The sequence below is a fragment of the Hemicordylus capensis genome, chromosome 15, assembly GCF_027244095.1.
Source record: "Hemicordylus capensis ecotype Gifberg chromosome 15, rHemCap1.1.pri, whole genome shotgun sequence".
Classification (NCBI taxonomy): Eukaryota; Metazoa; Chordata; class Lepidosauria; order Squamata; family Cordylidae; genus Hemicordylus; species Hemicordylus capensis.
The window spans coordinates 18,927,892-18,944,354 of record NC_069671.1 but is presented as its reverse complement, the minus strand read 5'-3'; the positions used below and the strand labels follow the sequence as shown (position 1 = coordinate 18,944,354).

The following is a 16,463-nucleotide window of genomic DNA, read 5'->3' as shown; positions in this document are numbered from 1 at the left end:
TTGTTTTTTTACACCTTTAAAAGGTGCTCAGCAGATACAGCTTCTTTTGCTCTTGCTTGACAAGCAGCACCTGCCAGAGTCCCCTCTTCCATATTGGTAAAAAAAGAGGAGACCTGTGTGTCTTTGTAAACTCAAATGTGAGCAGGATTCTACCACCCGCTTGACTAGGGTAGAAACACCATAGAAGACTGGTAGGGAAGTACTCAAATCCTGTCCTCCACTGTTTGTACAGTTTGCATACAGCCGCAATGGGGCCTCATGTTTTAGAATAAGTTATCCAAGTTCAAGCTGTACAAATACATTTCCTGTTGGAGAAAATCAAAGAGCAGCTGGCAGAGCAGGGAGTTGATGCAGGGATCTTCAGATGGCCAGCAGGAACATATTCCTGTGGCTGCAAACGCACCCGCCTGCCCTCCGCCTTCTGAAATGGCAGAGCAGTTTGCAAGACAGGATCTACTCTCCATGGAAAGAGAACCAAAGAAAAGCCCTGCTGGATCAGACCCAAAAAGGCCATCTGGTCCAGCATCCTGCTTCATGCAGTGACCCACCAGGTGCATCTGGGAATCCCACAAGCGGGGGAAATGGGATTATCCCCCGGTCCAGTAGCCGATGATCAGGGTGATGATGGAAATTATGGTGGTCTAATCCCTCTCTACAGCCTTCTAAGCTAGTGGCCATCTCCACATCCTGTGGCAGGGAATTCTGTAAGTTAATCACGTGTGTGTGAAAGGACTTCCTTTTGTCAGTCTTTAACCTCCTGTGGGTTTCACTGGATGACTCTGTGCCTTAGTCGGTGGTCACCCTGTTTCGCCCTGGGTTAGGCCAATTCACAAGGAGGAGAGTCCGTCTGTGGCCAAATGGATCCTCCATGGTCAGATGAAATATGCCTCTGAATACCAATTGCTGAGCTTGGGAAGAAGGGCAAGAGGAGGAAAGCACTGCTTGTGGGCTTGACAGCATCATCTAGTTGGCTCTGCTGAGAACAAGATGCACCTGGAAAAGGTGCAGAAGAGGGCAACCAAAATGATCAGGAGCCTGGAACGCCTTTTTTATGAGGCTAGGCTACAGCATCTGGGGCTCTTTACCTTGGAAAAGAGGCAACTAAGGGGAGACATTATCGAGGTGTATAAAATTATGCATGGAGTGGAGAGGGTGGACAGGGAGAATCCCCCCTCCATCTCACACTAGAACCAGGGGTCATCCCATGAAACTGAAGGTCGGGAAATGTCGGACCGACAAGAGGAAGTACTTTTTCACACAGCATATAATTAATCTATGGAATCTTTGCCATGAGATGTGCTGATGGCCATCAGCTTGGATGGCTTTAAAAGGGGCTTAGCAAATTCATGGAAGACGGATTTATCAATGGCTCAGTCTGGTGGCTGTGGGCCACCTCCAGCCTCAGAGGCACAATGCTTCTAAATACCAGTTGCAGGGGAGCAACAGCAGGAGAGAGGGCATGCCCTCAACTCTTGCCTGTGGGTCACTTCTCGGAGGCATCTGGTGGACTGCTGTGTGAAACAGGATGCTGGACTAGATGGGCCTTGGGCCTGATCCAGCATGGCTGTTCTTCTGTTCTAAGATACTGGACTAGGTCTTTGGTGACAGGTCTTAATAAACATAGCGTTGTTCTTAACCTTGGCTACCCTGCACCAAATATGCAGGGTTGCATTTCTTCAGAGGCACGCTGAACACCCCAGCACTGGTAGCGAGCATCTCACGGCTGAGCACTGAAACTGGTGTCCCTCCCTCCCCCCGCCCCACGCACCACAAACAAATTTGCAGCTTCAGCATCCTCCAGACTTCAAGCTCAGCCCAGAAACCTGAAGCAACCCCGCAGATGGGTCTGCTGGGGAAACAGAGAGGCTGAGCCAGCTGTTCTCCGGGTGTTTATTTTAAGTTTCCGCTGAGATCCCCACGCTGCTAAACTGGTTGCCCAGACGCAATCCCACACCACACCTGGAGAGCAGCAAACAAGCGGGACACAGGGTGGGCCTTGCCTAAACTCACAGTAGGCACGTGCTCTACTTTTCTCATCAACTTGAGGAGCTGTAGTCTTGTGGTAGTCAGCATCGATGGTCCGCTTTGCTAAGCAGGGTCCAGCCTGGTTTGCATTTGAATGGGAGACTCCATGTGTGAGCACTGTAAGGTATTCCCCTTAGGGGATGGGGCTGCTCTGGGAAGAGCATCTGCATGCAGAAGCTTGCAGGTCCCCACCCTGGGGGCATCTCCGGATAGGGCTGGGAGAGACTCAGGAAGCTGCAGCCTTAGAGAAATCTGGGTCAACGATACGGGGCTAGATGGACCAATGGTCTGACTCAGCGGCTTCCTACATTTCTATGAGATGCTCTGTGACCTTTGAAAGTCCCTTATCCACACCAAGGCGGAAAGGCGGAGAAGCCTTGAAGACACTCCAGCTCGTCTCATCCACCAAACTTCCACGCCGCCCAGCCACCCATGAATCACTTTCAGTGGAGCTGCCGCTCTCTTAGCAACCACAGGATTAGTCATCACAGCCAGGATGGTTTGCAACTGGCTCCTTGCGGACAGCTTGTTCTCTTCCGCGGAACACTCTCCCCTCCTTTCTGCTTCTCCTCCGCGGTGCTCCTCTTCTTGGCTTGGAAAGGCAAGCTAGGCTGCCAAGGGGGGGAGGTGTGGGCCAGTCGCCAGCTCAGGCTCTCCTCTGTGCTCCCGCCGCAGGTGCTGTTGGGATCGTCGAGAGCGGCTTGATCCCCTCCCTGGTCCTCAAGCTGAACTCCGAGCTCGAAGAGATCCAGGAGCTGATCTTGGACACGCTGGCGTGCTGCCTGCGCGTGGAGGCCTTTGAAGCCTTGGCCACCGGGGCAGTGAGCATCTTGAAGGAGAAGCTCAGCCACTCCTCGGTGGAGATCAGAAGCAGAGCGGCCCAGGCCCTCATGGCAATCAGGTGAGGGAGGGAGGCCGCCCGGGGGCCCCCGCAGGAGAGCTGGTCTGGTGGGAGCAAGCACGGCTTGTCCCCTTTGCTAAGCAGGGTCCACCCTGGTTGCATATGAATGGGAGACTTGGTGAGGTGTGAGCACTGCAAGGTGTCCGCCTTAGGCCTCTCTGGGAAGAGCATCTGAGGTTCCCAGTTCCCTCCCTGGCGGCTTCTCCAAGATAGGGCTGGCAGAAACTCCTGCCTGCAGCCTTGGAGAAACTGCTGCCAGTCTGGGTAGACAACACTGAGCTAGATGGACCAAGGGTCTGACTCGGTATATGGCAGCTCCCTATGTTCCTCATGATCACATTTCTTAGGTCATGGCCAACGGATCTGTGCAAACATCCACAGCATGCCGTGTCGACTGCCAGGCTTCAGGGTGATTCAGTAGGCGACAGGCACGGAGGCAAAGCCAGGGTAGTGGAGGCAGATGTCCCACCGGCTGGTTGAGAGCTTGAGTCCAGGTCCCTGCTAAGTGAGCAGGCAGACTCCTATTAAAGTGGTAAAGGAAAAAGGTTAAGTGTGCCCATTGAGTCGATTTTGACTCCTGGTGCCCACAGAGCCCTGTGGTTTTCTTTGGTAGAATCCAGGAGGGGAATCCCTAAGGGGATTCTGAATCCCCTTAAGAGCAGCAGACAGACAGACAGATCTGGCCCATGGGGTGGGGGGCAACTCAGCAGGAAGCTCTCCTGGGCAAGCCCCCACCCCTACCCACCCACCCCCCGGAATGAGGACACCTGCCTGGCCTGTGCTGGAATGCTTTGCCTAAATCCTAATCGAGGCAACTCCTAATCCCAAGGCCTCTTCGCCCAGGTCGCCTTCTTCACAATCCTACCTGAGCAACTGAGCTGAGAGTGAGCGTGAGTGGCGTGCCCAAGGCTGAGCAGGGATTTTATCTCCTCTCTCCCACCCCTCTCCCACCTCTCTCCCACCCCATTTTATCGCCCTCTCCCACCGCACGCCTTTCTTTTTGCCCAGGGGACACGAGATCCAGAGGAGCACTGCACTCATTGCATCCCTGTCTGTCGGAAACGGCTTGTGTCAGCCCCTACCCTGTGGGGGGGACTGGCCACGGTCACCCCCCCACCCAGTCAGAGCGGGACGCCTCCCCATCAGATGCACCGGCAGACTGCCGAGCCTCCGCGGATGTCTTTGATGTGTTCTTTGATATCTTCTTTATCCCCTGCAGCGTCCCTCTGGAGGGGAAGAAGATGGTCTTAGAAGAAGATGTCTTCCCAGATCTCGTCACGCTGTTGGAAGATGAAGACGCTGAAGTCCGAGCCAACGCAGCTGGGGCCCTGATGTTCGCGGCAGTGACAACACCAGGTGGGAGCAGGAGAAGAGGTCCTCGAGGCAGCCCTCGAGGGTGGACCATGTGAAAGGGCAGGCCAAAAGGAGCAGCCACGGAGAGACACAGCCAAGCTCTGGCAAAATGCCGTGTTGTCCCTGGCTTGGCAAGGCGGCTCGCCCTCGGGCAGTGGTTGGCATGTTGCCTCTCTCGGGTCTGCTACAGCTTCTGCATGGCCTTCCATGACGTGGTTGAGAACATAACAACAGCCCTGCAGGATCAGACCCCAGGCCTATCAAGGCCAGCATCCTGTTTCACACAGTGGCCCGCCAGAGGCCTGTCTTCCATGAAACATATCGGCAGCCAGTACAATTCTTTTAAAAGGGGTGTGATGTGGTCCCTTTGTGTTGTCCCAGAGACCAGCCTGGCTGCCGCATTCTGTACCAATTGCCGTTTCCTGCCTGCGGGTGGAGGGCATAAAAAGGCAACACACAAGAAGCAATTTTCCATGGTCCATAGTGGTCCATGTGGCCGAATTTGTACAGCCACATCTAGCTCCCCGGTGGAAAATAAACGTTCGTCTCACACATGTCAGGGCCTAGAGTGTACCTGGAAATGTCTGGAAAAATTAAAAATGTAACGGGTAAAGTGGCGGCGGCGGGGGGGGAGGAAGGACCTTTCAGCTGTCACGCCACGTGCGTCTTTTCCATCCAGGGAAATACGCGGCGATCAACGCCGACGCCATCGACACCCTCCTGCCGCTGATCAACGACGAGAAGAGCAAGGTCCGCCTGTACAGCATCAAAGCCTTGACCATGTTGGCCGAAGCGCCGGAGGGACGCAGGTCGCTGCTGTCCCACGTGCCGATGTTTCAGGAGCGGATGGCCGACTCCAGCGAGGCGGTCGGGAGAGCGGCGAAGATCGCTGTGCAAGTCATTGAGTGGAAACCTTAGCAAGCACACACACACACACCCCAAGGGCCACTCACAAAGCTGGGGAGGGTGTGTGTGTGTGTGCGCGCGCTCCTCTTTGCAATAAACCATGGAGTTCTACCCACAGCAGCCTTTGCCACCCAGGGAGAAGATGCTTGCCATGGCCCCTGTTGGGCTGGGCAGCCGGGGGGGTGGGGTTGGGGGCGCTGGAGCTCCTGTGCTGGCGGAGGTGGCTCTTCTCTGAGGCAGCCGAGGAGAAGGCAGAGAGATCTCTGCCCGGCACTTAGAAAGTCTGGGGCCTGGGCTCACAGCCCCCCACCCCACCCCCGATAATTAAATATGATCATATGCCCTCCCCCCCCCCCGCCACAAATAATTGCATATGTTTCTAAAAAATCTCTCTTGTATCATAAGCTCCTCCTGGGGTGGCGGCAGCAGCAACAGAGAGCCCCAGGTGAAGCCAGGAGCTTTCTCCCCTGCTGCACTTCTGTTCTCAAAGAGGTCATGGCGGATGAGATGGGGGGCCCTGAAGAATTCTTGGGGGGGCCCGTGCCCGACGGCCACCCACTAATGACTCCTCTGGAGCCGAGACAGAGGTCCCCCTTCCCAGCCTCAGGAGTCAGGAGCGGTGCAAGAATCCTTTTGCAGCTCCCTTCATGGCGACGGGGCCTACCCAAGAGGCACTCCAGGTGGCTTGTGTGTCCCTGTGAATGAGGAGGAGCTCAGTGGGGTTCCGGGTCAGCCCGGGAGGCCTGCAGGGAGGGTTTTCTGAGCTCTCGCTCCCTTTCCCTGGTGGCCGCCCAGCCTTACCTCGCCTCCCTCCGGCCCCTTCAGCTCCTTGCTTGTCTGCCCTGGAACTCAACCCCCGTGGCCTGCTTTGGACCACGTCCTTGCCTCTGGCCCACGGGGACTCACAGCCAGCCCTTCTGGCTCCCACAATCCGACGGCCTAGAGAAGGGCATTGGACTACAACTCCCATGGTACCTGACTATGGGCTACTGTGGCAGGGGTTTATGGGAGTTGTAGTCCAAAAACAACTGGAGTCTGACGTCTCGGGGTGTGTGTGTGTGTGTGTGTGTGTGTAGACGCACGATGTTTTGTGCTCTTGTGATGGGACAGCATGTTTGGACTAACAGCCCCTTTCTTCGCCTAGCTCTGCGCCATGGACTCTTCTCCCCTGTCCCTGAAATGGCGCAGCCTTCAATCCAGCCTGCTAGCTCCAGCCTGCTTTCCTTCCGGGGACTCTTGTCTTACTCCCCACGATCCTGCAGGCAGGCAAGCACCGATCCCAATCCGGCCGACGCCCTCGCCCTTCCCTTGCTCAGTCAACAAGGCAGACACAAAGGACCATTAAGCAGATTCCTCTTTGCAATCATTAACTGCACCCGAAGTGGCTCTGTCTATAGCAGCAAGTGGAAGCATTACCGGCTGGCTGGGAGAAACAAGGGGGTCTCCGGAGAAATGGCTAAAAGGGTCACGGCAGCGGCTGGGCTGCACAGTGAGGACGCAGGCCTGCCGGAAATGATCTCGGCTGCCAGTGGCTAAGCAGCCCCGCTGCCTCTGCACGCAACTCAAGCCTCCATCAGCTTCAGAATGTCACCCCAAGGCATTTTGATGTCAGAGAGACAGAAAAGCCAAGTGACACCATCACACCATGAATTAGCAGGCGCAAACCACCGGAAGGTTCTCCCGCACACGTGCCTTGAAATGCTACAGTTCACTCCGACATGGCTTGCGCCTTCCTTACAAGGCAAGGCTACAACACCTGGGGCTTTTTCGCTTAGAAAAAAGACGCCAAACGGGAGGCATGGCAGAGGTCTATAAAATGATGCATGGTGTGGTGAGAGAGGAATGCAACCTGGGAGAAGCCGCTGCCAGTCTGTGTAGACAATTACTGAGCTAGATGGACTAAGGGTCTGACTCCGTAAAAAGCAGCTTCCTAGAACCAGGGCTCGTCCCATGAAAGGGATAGGACCAACGAAAGGAACAAAGCTCCTAAGCACTAACAACGTTAATCACGGTGTCAACTTCCTTTTCTGTGCAGGATCCACACTTTGCACACACAAAAAGATGCATGAAAGGATCACACACAGCTGTAAGTTTTTCAGCTGGGCATCACAGGAGATCTGCTTGCAAGCCATTTAGTCATCTGGAAATTATTTTCTTTCTTTCTTTCTTTTTTAAAAGTCCCTTTGCATTGCATTGCCTTCTGCATATTGTAAATGCAGCAATTAGTGTGTCAGCATCTGGCACCTTCACACCCTGTAATTAAACCTGATGTTTCTAAAAATGTGCAGGACTCAGCCGGTGCCTGTTTGCAGCGCGGCGCCGGGCCTTGCAAGAAGACTGCTCAGCGCAGTGACGCCAGAAGCCTTGCACATCAGCTGCAGCAGCCTTCCTCTCTCTCAAGCTGGAAGTCAGCGCTGATTAGTGCTATGATTAATGCAGCCCAAACTCAATAAATCAAGAGCGCGCCTTGCACATGCTGAGAGCAAGACTGCACCCTCAGCCATCCCAGCACTGGTCGTTCAGGCAGACGAGGAGACGGAAAGGGCACCAGCTGGGTTCGAATCCTGCCCTCCCTGTGTGAACCCCATCAGGTGGGAGCAGTTCAAGATAGGGATGTGCGAATTGATTCGGTTACAAATCGATTTGTACCCAAATCTAGCTGATTCGGGTGATTTGGAGACAAAACAAATCACCCCTGTGGTCCATTGGCTAGATTCGGGTACAAATCGAATTGCGCCTGATTCAGTTCGAATCAATTTGAGTTTTGGATTCCTCCTATTAATTCTCCCACATTCCCAGCTTTCATTTAAAAAAAAAAGCTAAGCTCTAGCCCTTGTAGAAGTGGAGTTATGGAGCAAAATGTGTGGTCACTACTTTTCAAGTGTTTGGATTCTTTGGTGTATAATAACTTTCCCTCAGTGAATCCCTATGAGGATTCATTACACACCTTCATTTCTTCTGTTCATTTTGACTGTCACTGGACAGTGCCAACGATGGACAGAGCCATAGGGATTCATTATGAGGAAACATACACCAAAGAATCCAAACACTTGAAAAATAATGACCTTTTTTGCTCCATAACTCTACTTCTACAACGGTTAGAGCTTAGAATTTTTATTTTTTTTAAATGAAAGCTGGGGATTCATTTTAGGGTTAGTACATGGCAACTTCAAATCCCCATCATTTCCTATGGCGGAAATGTTCAAAATCAATAACATTTTAAAAATTCATTAAAAATCAACCAAGTGTCCCACTGCCTTGAAAATTGGGTGGCAGGTGGCACCCATGCGGACCTACCCACCACCCAAATTTGGTGCCCCCTAGGACCTTGTTAAGTGGTCCAAATCCAAATCAAAGCAAATACAAATTAAATTGGGGGTAATTTGGAGGAGGTAGATTTGGATACAAAACAAATCAGGGGGGATTTGTTTTGGGCACAAATCGAATCCAAAAAAATTGATTTGTGCACATTTCTAGTTCAAGAGGCTTAAAGCCCTCACTACTAGGACAGGTCTGGAAAGGAAGCCAGGCAATATGCCTCATCCATCCAGCCACAGGGTGTCTCAAGTGAGCCGGATTTCCAGCCCCCTGGGATGCCCACAAGGCATTTTCTCTGTAAAGAGGCCCCCATGATACCCTGCAGCCAATCTAAGGGGCTTTTCCAGGTGTCGGAATGCTGGGGGGTGGGGAGGGGTTCCTGCGGTGATGTCACGTGATAGAAGAGGGTCTTCCACTGCCCACTGGTCTCTTATTGTGCTGCCGCAGCAAGATCACGGGTGTAGTAGGCATGCCAAGGAGCAAGCAGCCAGGTTGCTTGGGTTAGACTTCCTGTTAGTTTATGCAACTCTAGGAGAATTATTTAGCCTATGTCACTGCATGAACGAGAAGCCGTGCTGATCCCGATCCCGTAAGCAGAGACTAGCGAGTGCAGCCTGCTTAGAATCGATATATAGGGGATAGCTTAGCCAGGGCTGTCTCAAGTCTCAGAGCCAAGGAAACCACTGGTGCCTCCTTCGTGAGCTTACGGCACCCGTGAAGCTGTTGAGGCAGCACACGTATCCTCCTTCGGAGTGGGCATTCCTAGGGCTCTCCATTTCATCCTCGGATCCATCCTGTGATGGAGGTTAGGCGGATATGTGGGAAGGATTTGCCCAGTACCCTTCAGTCAGTGAATGGGTAGCTGGGTTGGTATTTGCACCCAGGTCTTTCTGGTCCAAATCCCACATGCTGCCAAGGTCAGCAAGCTCCAGGCCATGTGTAGCAACATCTGGATGGGCCAACCAACACCCCAGTGCAGAAAATGCCGCCTGGGTGGCTGTTGCAGCCTTGTGCACGCTGAAGGGACACAAAACCTCTTGCATGCTGGAGCATGTGGGGGTAATTCCACCCGTGCTGAAGCTTGACTTTTTGACGCTGCCGACAGGGTGCTGATCCCTGATGTTGGCCCTATACATTGTTTCTGTTTATTGCAGTGCCTTTCGTTGGGAGTGGGGTGGGTGGGGGTCTTGTTTTGTCAGTCACACACAAACAATTGGGGTTTTAAAAAATAAAGGCCCTGTATTCTCGTACAAGTATACAGTAACCTCACTGTACAGAATGTTAAACAATGTCAGTCACAGACTGCGGTATCCAGGAAAGGCATCATCCACCCTTCCCCAACTAATTTCAAGCCCGCTTCAAATTGCGCTGATAACAGACATTTGATTCAGACAGTTACAGTACATGTTCTAAGACAAGGCACCAGTGAAAGCAGCAAACGGGAAGCGGAAAAGTCCAATCGGGGACAGAACGCTAAGAATGAGGCAGGAATGGAAGAGGGGGAAATAATTAAGAAATTCTGCCCCAAAGGAATGAATCCAGTTAGGTTTATAAAAGTCAGCCTGCATTTGGTTGACAGCCACTCATTCCAATTTTCTTTACAAATCCAGTCATTTCTGGGGAAATGGGGAACCACACATTTGAAGCAACACGTGAATGCTGCATTAAAAAAAAAGAAATCACAGTTTGTTTTTATGAAGTCCCCCAAAAAGCAGTTCAAAAGATCCTGATGTGGTTCTTCTCTCGCCTGTTCTTGTGTGCATTTTCTGCCCAAGAGATGTGGGGTCCAGCCCCCTTCTGAAGGAACTCTTCTTCACGATGCCTGTCCTCTCGACCCAGGTCCTTCATCCACTTCAGGTCTCTTTTCTGGCTTTTTATTTTTTTGTGGGGGGAGGGGTTAATTGGTTTAATTAAACTGCATTCATCAACTTAATTGACACAAATAAGTTAGAGGTCTGATAAGGACCTAACTTATAAATTATGCTTTTCACAAGTGCAGTCTCAGCAAGTAACCCAGAGCACAGGTGGGTGCGACCCTATGCAAAAAACCCATGACAGAAGACCGCCACGGCCAGCAGGATGATGCCGTTGATGTTGACCACGCGCTTCCAGAAGGGGTCCTCGTGGGTGTCCGTCAGCTTCTGCTTCAGCGTTTCCTCTTCCTCCTTGCTCAGCTTGGGGCCCTTCTGCTCATCCAAGCCACAGAACCAGTTGCAGGCCTTCTTGCAGCAGCCAACCTCTTCAGCTGGGGCTGCAACGGAAAGACTGTGGTCAGGGCTGGGGCTGGCGCACCCACGAGAGGTGCCCACACATCCTGCAGCAACCACACTAGACCCGCGTTCTTCACCGTGAGGCCCGGGGGCCATCAACCCTCCGTGCGAATTCCTAGTTCTTTATTGGGCCTGTCTGAAGCATCAGCTGAAGCGGAATACTCTGCATCCCTATGGCCATTCGGAAGGAACCAGTGCATTTCCATGGGCATGCCCTGTCATTCATTTCAGCACATTCCCTAGAGTCCACCTGATCAGGGTCAGCCTAGTGGACCAGGAGCGTAGGAAGCTGCCTGCTGACAAGTCAGACCTTTGGTCCATCTAGCTCAATACTGCCTACACTGACGGGCAGCGGCAGGTTCCAGGCGGGAGTTTCTCCCAGCCCTACCTGCCAGGGAGGGGACTTGGGACCTTCTGCATGCCAGCTTGCAGATGCTCTTCCACTGAGTTATAGCCCCACCCACAAGGGGAATATCTTACAGCGCTCACGTGCTCCCTCTCATATCCAAAAGCAAACCAAGGCAGACCCTGCTTTGCAAAGGGGACAGTTCGTGCTCACTCCCACAAGACCGGCTCTCCTCTCCTCTCCCATGAAATTACCTGGTTCCTCTTCCTCAGGCTCCTCGACGTCCTCTTCTTCGTCCCCGGCGTCCAGATCAATGCGCTTCTCTTTGCTGTTGCGCAGGGTCCAGCAGAGACGATAGAGCTGTCATTGCATAAAACACACACGAAGCGGTGAACCTTGAGGAGAGAGCAAGGCTGGGGCAGGCGGAGAGGGCTGGGAAAGGGCCACGGGGACCGACACTTGGAAGGAAGGGCTGAGCCACTGGAGAGGCTGTGGTGCACGGTCAGAGGTGCTCCTAGGCCATGTTGGAGGCCCCCGACCCACCGCGAGTTAAGCATCATCCCCGCCAGACACACACCACACACCCCATGACACGAGCAGTATTTTAACACAGATCTTGAAGGCGCACTAACAGCACCTGAACTCACAAGAACGTAAAACGGGCATATATTTATGCAAATAGGCATGAGCAGAAACGTTGCAACGCGCAACTTCACACCTTCCCATCCCACATGTTTCTTTCCCCATTCCCTGCTCTGTCTCTGAAGCAGAGGTCTCGACTGCCTGGCACAGGTCACAGACATATGCAGCCACCTGGTGCAGCACAGGCCGGTAGCACGGTGACCACACCACCCGGGACAGCCCATTGAGGATTTGGGGCTCCTTCTGCCTGGAAATCCTGGGGTGAGAGCATCACTGCTCACAGCTCCGAAGCAGAATCACATTAGAGGCACTGGATGCTAGCCTCTTCAGCCCCTCTGGGCTCCCAGATGTTCTCCGCAGAGTAGCCCACGAGAGGTAAATTGTCCATCATTTTCCTACCAGGCCTTAGTGGATATAATACAGCACGTTGCACATCTTATAGAATGTTTATTTTCACAACAACCTTGGGAGGTAGACTGGGTTGAGAGAAAAAGAGCCCCTTTGGGATACCTCGTGGCTAAGCAAAGAGGTAAACCTCTGCTCTGTCAAACCCAGAGTCCTCCTCACTTGTGCTTTATTTCAAAAACAGAATGAATTGGGGCTGGGGTTTTAACCTGACTAGCGGCCCCACATTCTCTCTTTCGGAGCCCTGAGGCAGAAGGATCCTTGGCAGACGCCAAGGGAGAGGCACTCTGAATATGGGCAGAGCTCCTGCCACTCCAGATTCACACCCTCCAGAATTGAGCCTTGGTCTCCAAAGCTGTTTCTGGGACGGAGCCCTGAGCTCAGATGAGGCCATGCCCCACAGATATTATTTCTCATTCAAAATTCAAATTCACGAAATGCATTTCAGGAGAGCAGCAGTGAGGCACCGTGGTCAGAATGTCGAACCAGCGCTGGGGGTGCTGTGGACACAAGTCCTTGCTTAGACACCGGGTGACCTTTCGGCCAGATGCGCACTCTCTCTCTTCCAGCCTCGCCAGCCTCACAGCGTTGCTCTGGATAAAAGGGAGGTGGAGAAACCATCTGTGCCAAATGGACCTTTGGCCCTTGTGGCTGGGAACGATGGGCATTGTAGTCCTACCACAGCCGGGGGCTGAAGGCTGAGAGCCCCTCCTCTAGGACCCCTTGAGGAAGGGATGGGATGAAATGGTAACTCAATCACATTTCAGAGCCATGTGAAACCATCGGGGTGGGTGGGGGCAGAGGAGAACGGGAGAGACCAGGAGGAAGAGGAGGAGGAGGAGGGCGGTGGCTTACGTACATGTACATCGTCGATGGGCTTGGTAATGAAGGAGACGCACAGGACGATGAAGAGGGAGATGGCAAACAGGATGATGGCGAAGTACAGGTAGTGCACTTTGCAGATGATGGCCGGGCAGTTGCTGGGAGTGGCACAGGTGCCCGTCCCGTAGCTGAACTCGGCAATCATGCGGGAGAGTCCAATCAGCAGCCCGATGACCAGGCCCCAGAAGGCCCCCTGTGGAAGACAGCAGGGAGAGCGCGCTCAGCCGGGGAGGGGCTGCAATCCTCCTCGCGGCTCTGGCTGGCTGGCTTTGGTCACAATCCGTACTCAGTTCCCTCTAGTGAGGTTTATTTCTTCTTTAAGGTTGTCATGGGGAACAGGCACCCATTCGGATCACACGCCCCCCACCCCCAGGTCTGAATCCAGTGCCGGCTAGAGTCTACCTCCAGGCTGAGAGGCAGGGTGCCTCCGAATCCCAGTTGCAGGGCAGCCTCAGCTGGAGAGAGGAACATGCCCTCAGCTCTTGCCAGCGGGCTTCCCAGAGGCATCTGGTGGGCCACTGGGCGGAACAGGATGCTGGGCTAGGCAGGCCCGGGGCCCGGGACAGTAGGTCTGTTCTTACGTTGGTGTCTCCTTCTCGTGGGGGCTGCCCTGGTGACCCCCTTCGTGGCCTGCTCCCCACCCCTCTCTCATGGGTGCTCAGAGAAATGGCAGCAGCAGCTGCCTGCCCTCCCCAGGAGTGGCTGAGGGGGCCACCTCTTCGCCGCGGCACCTACTTGCTCGTTCACCCTCTTGCAGAAAATGGCCAGGAAAAAGACGGCGGCAATCGGTGGGCCGAGATAGCTGGTGATGGACTGGATGTAGTCGAAGAGCTGCCCGCTCTGAGCCGACTGCACGACGGGGACCCAGGCGATGCTGACGGCGATTAAAGCCAAGATGAAGAACCTGCACAAACACGCAGAGCCTCCATGAGGCCAGACGCACCCGCGGGAGTTCCGTTCTGGGCCAGCACTTGCAAACCCCAAGGAGGTTGTTTTAGAGGCCTCCCCGCCTCCCGACTGAGACATCCCCACTCTCTCATTTGCTGCCCCACCCAGGCGGAAAGCAAGTCGTAGACATTGGGGTTTATCTGAGATCACAGCCTTCTACCAAGTCAGTCCATCTCGCTCAGGATTGTCTTCACAGGCTGGCAGCAGCTTCTCACCAAGGTTGCAGGCAGCCCTCTCTTGGAGATGCTGCCAGGGAGGGAGCTGGGAACCTTCTGCTCTTCCCAGAGCGGCCCCATCCCACTGAGGGGAAGATCTTGCAGTCCTCACACACCCAGTCTCCCATTCTAATGCCGACCAAGGCAGACCCTACTTGGCAAAGAGGACAATTCAAGCCTGCTACCGCAAGACCAGCTCTCCTCACATCCCCAAACAAATGACTCAAGGTAAAAACAAGCCACATTTCCCGGTAAGCAGAAAGATCGCTTCGGCAGCAGCCCAGCCAGCAGCATTGCTGTGCCTTTGTGGAGCTGGCAGGCGGGCTGTTCAAGAGGAAATTCAGTTCAACAGGGAGTCATCCAACAAGCAGGACTTGGCCGCCAGCCCATCAGGGAGGGGCACGTGCAGGTAGCCGACATGTCCACAAGGGGGCGTCACAGCACCACAGGTATTCTGTAAGGAAGCCTAGGCTGCTTCTCCCCACTTCTGCTCTCTGCTCTGCACTTGGTGCTGGAGACAGATCCAGCTGGCCCAGTAAGGGCAGATATCGGATATTAAAAAGAAAAATGGAGGGATGCTTGCTTCTTTGTCTCTGCAGCCTGCCTTGCACCTCACAGATGCTAACTTCTCTAGGGTCTTCCTAGCACCTCTTGCATTCCACCGTCAGGCCGTTGCAAACAGCAGATTCTGGAACTCCCATATCATGCCTCCCCCCACTCCAAGCCAGCATGGTGGTGGGTGTCGGACTTTGAACAGGAAGCACATGCTGTGGATCTCCCTGAGTTGACCTTGGACCAATCGTTACCCTCCCTCCTGCACAGAATCATCATTCTGGGAATAAAAGGGTAGGGCAAGAACTATCTTCACCATCCTGAGGCTATGAGAGAGAGGGGGGGCAAGCAAGCTCTGGAAAACTGAAAGCGGGCTCATGACTTTGTGACATAGGAACATACAGAGGAAAACAGGAAGCTGCCATCTACTGAGTCAGACCCTTGGTCCACCTAGCTCAGTATTGTCTTCACAGACTGGCAGCAGCTTCTCCAAGGTTGCAGGCAGGAGTCTCTCTCAGCCCTCTCTTGGAGATGCTGCCAGGGAGGGAACTTGGAACCTTCTGCTCCATCTCTTAAGGGGAATATCTTAACAGCGCTCACACTTTTGGTAATAAGGGTAGACCCTGCTTAGCTAAGTGGACAAGTCCTGCTTATTACCAAAAGACCAGCTCTCCTCCCCACCACACTGCTTTTTTTAGTGGGCCCTGATGAAGGGGGTTTTCTTTCTGTGGCTTTGGGTCCCCCCCTCCCCATGGAATAGCAAGGCCACGCAGTGATCCAGTCACAAACCCAGAACTGCGGGGGCTTTCCATGACAGCCCCTGTAGCTGCAGTGGCCTTTGGCTGAAGATGATGGGAGTTGTAGTCAACAGCATGAGAGAGACCCTGGAAGAAAGCATAACGGGACTCCGTCCTATCCCATCCCAGCTGCAGCACGGCAGCAAGCAGGTTCGTCTGCAGAGCCCCAGAGGGTCCCCCTTACCTGCCCACGAACATGAGTTCTTTTTCTTTCGCTTGCGTTCGTATTTTGGTGTAGATGTCCATGGTGAAGAGGGTGCTGGCGCTGTTGAAGATGGACGTGAGGGAGCTCATCAGAGAGGCCAGCATGACCGACAGCATCAGGCCTCGTAAGCCTGGAAGGCAAGTGGGAGCCAGGAGAGAAAGACCGGAGCCGGTCAGGTCACCAGGCAGGACTGAAGCTTCAAAGTCCTGACTCGCCTCACCCCCCAGGAGAACCCCGGCTCAGCCTCCTGGGTGGTTCCCAGATTATCAGCGACAACTGTGGCAAAATGCTTCAGCTTGACGAGATCGAATTGAAAATGATCCCCGGAATCTACAACGGGGAAATGTCCCTACAGCGAGAAAAGAAAGCTACTTTTCTGCAACGGACATACAACATTACAGTGCTAAATCGCAGCGATAAAATCCAAAACAAGGCATCCGAAATGTGAACGGCACCCTGCGGTCAGCGCAGGGACTGCAGCGACACCACACAGGAAGTATGGAAGCACACTTGGGAGATCTAGTGTGACACTGCTGTAGGGGTTAATCTGGAAAGCGCCCGAGCCAGTGATCACCACAGCCGGCTGTGAAGTTAGAAGAAGGGTGTGTGTCCAAGGGTTCTGCCGTTAAGCTTATTGCAAAACCAGTTTTAAAAGAAAAAAAGAAAACATGGTACCCTTCGGGGATGGAACATATTGA

The 16,463-nt window shown here is 53.6% G+C and overlaps 2 protein-coding genes across 7 annotated transcripts in view; one reads left to right on the top strand and one right to left on the bottom strand.

Moving 5' to 3' along the window:
* Nucleotides 1–7,468, top strand: part of RSPH14 (radial spoke head 14 homolog) — a 52,000-nt gene extending 44,532 nt beyond the window's left edge. Inside the window, exons 4-6 of the mRNA XM_053279634.1 lie at nucleotides 2,701–2,926; nucleotides 4,146–4,282; nucleotides 4,959–7,468. Of these exons, the coding sequence (XP_053135609.1) occupies nucleotides 2,701–2,926; nucleotides 4,146–4,282; nucleotides 4,959–5,197 (602 nt within the window). The 3' untranslated portion in view covers nucleotides 5,198–7,468. The remainder of the gene's footprint in view (nucleotides 1–2,700; nucleotides 2,927–4,145; nucleotides 4,283–4,958) is intronic.
* Nucleotides 1–16,463, bottom strand: part of SLC5A1 (solute carrier family 5 member 1) — a 56,059-nt gene that overhangs the window by 18,391 nt on the left and 21,205 nt on the right. For 5 of the 6 annotated variants that reach the window (XM_053279631.1, XM_053279628.1, XM_053279626.1 and 2 more), the window contains exons 12-16: nucleotides 15,745–15,895; nucleotides 13,784–13,952; nucleotides 13,026–13,241; nucleotides 11,374–11,479; nucleotides 9,729–10,754 (exon numbers count right to left, since the gene is read on the bottom strand). In XM_053279631.1, the coding sequence (XP_053135606.1) occupies nucleotides 10,540–10,754; nucleotides 11,374–11,479; nucleotides 13,026–13,241; nucleotides 13,784–13,952; nucleotides 15,745–15,895 (857 nt within the window). In that variant the 3' untranslated portion in view covers nucleotides 9,729–10,539. Of the gene's footprint in view, nucleotides 1–9,728; nucleotides 10,755–11,373; nucleotides 11,480–13,025; nucleotides 13,242–13,783; nucleotides 13,953–15,744; nucleotides 15,896–16,463 lie in introns of those variants that run through there. The other variant, XM_053279632.1, reaches the window with a different exon arrangement.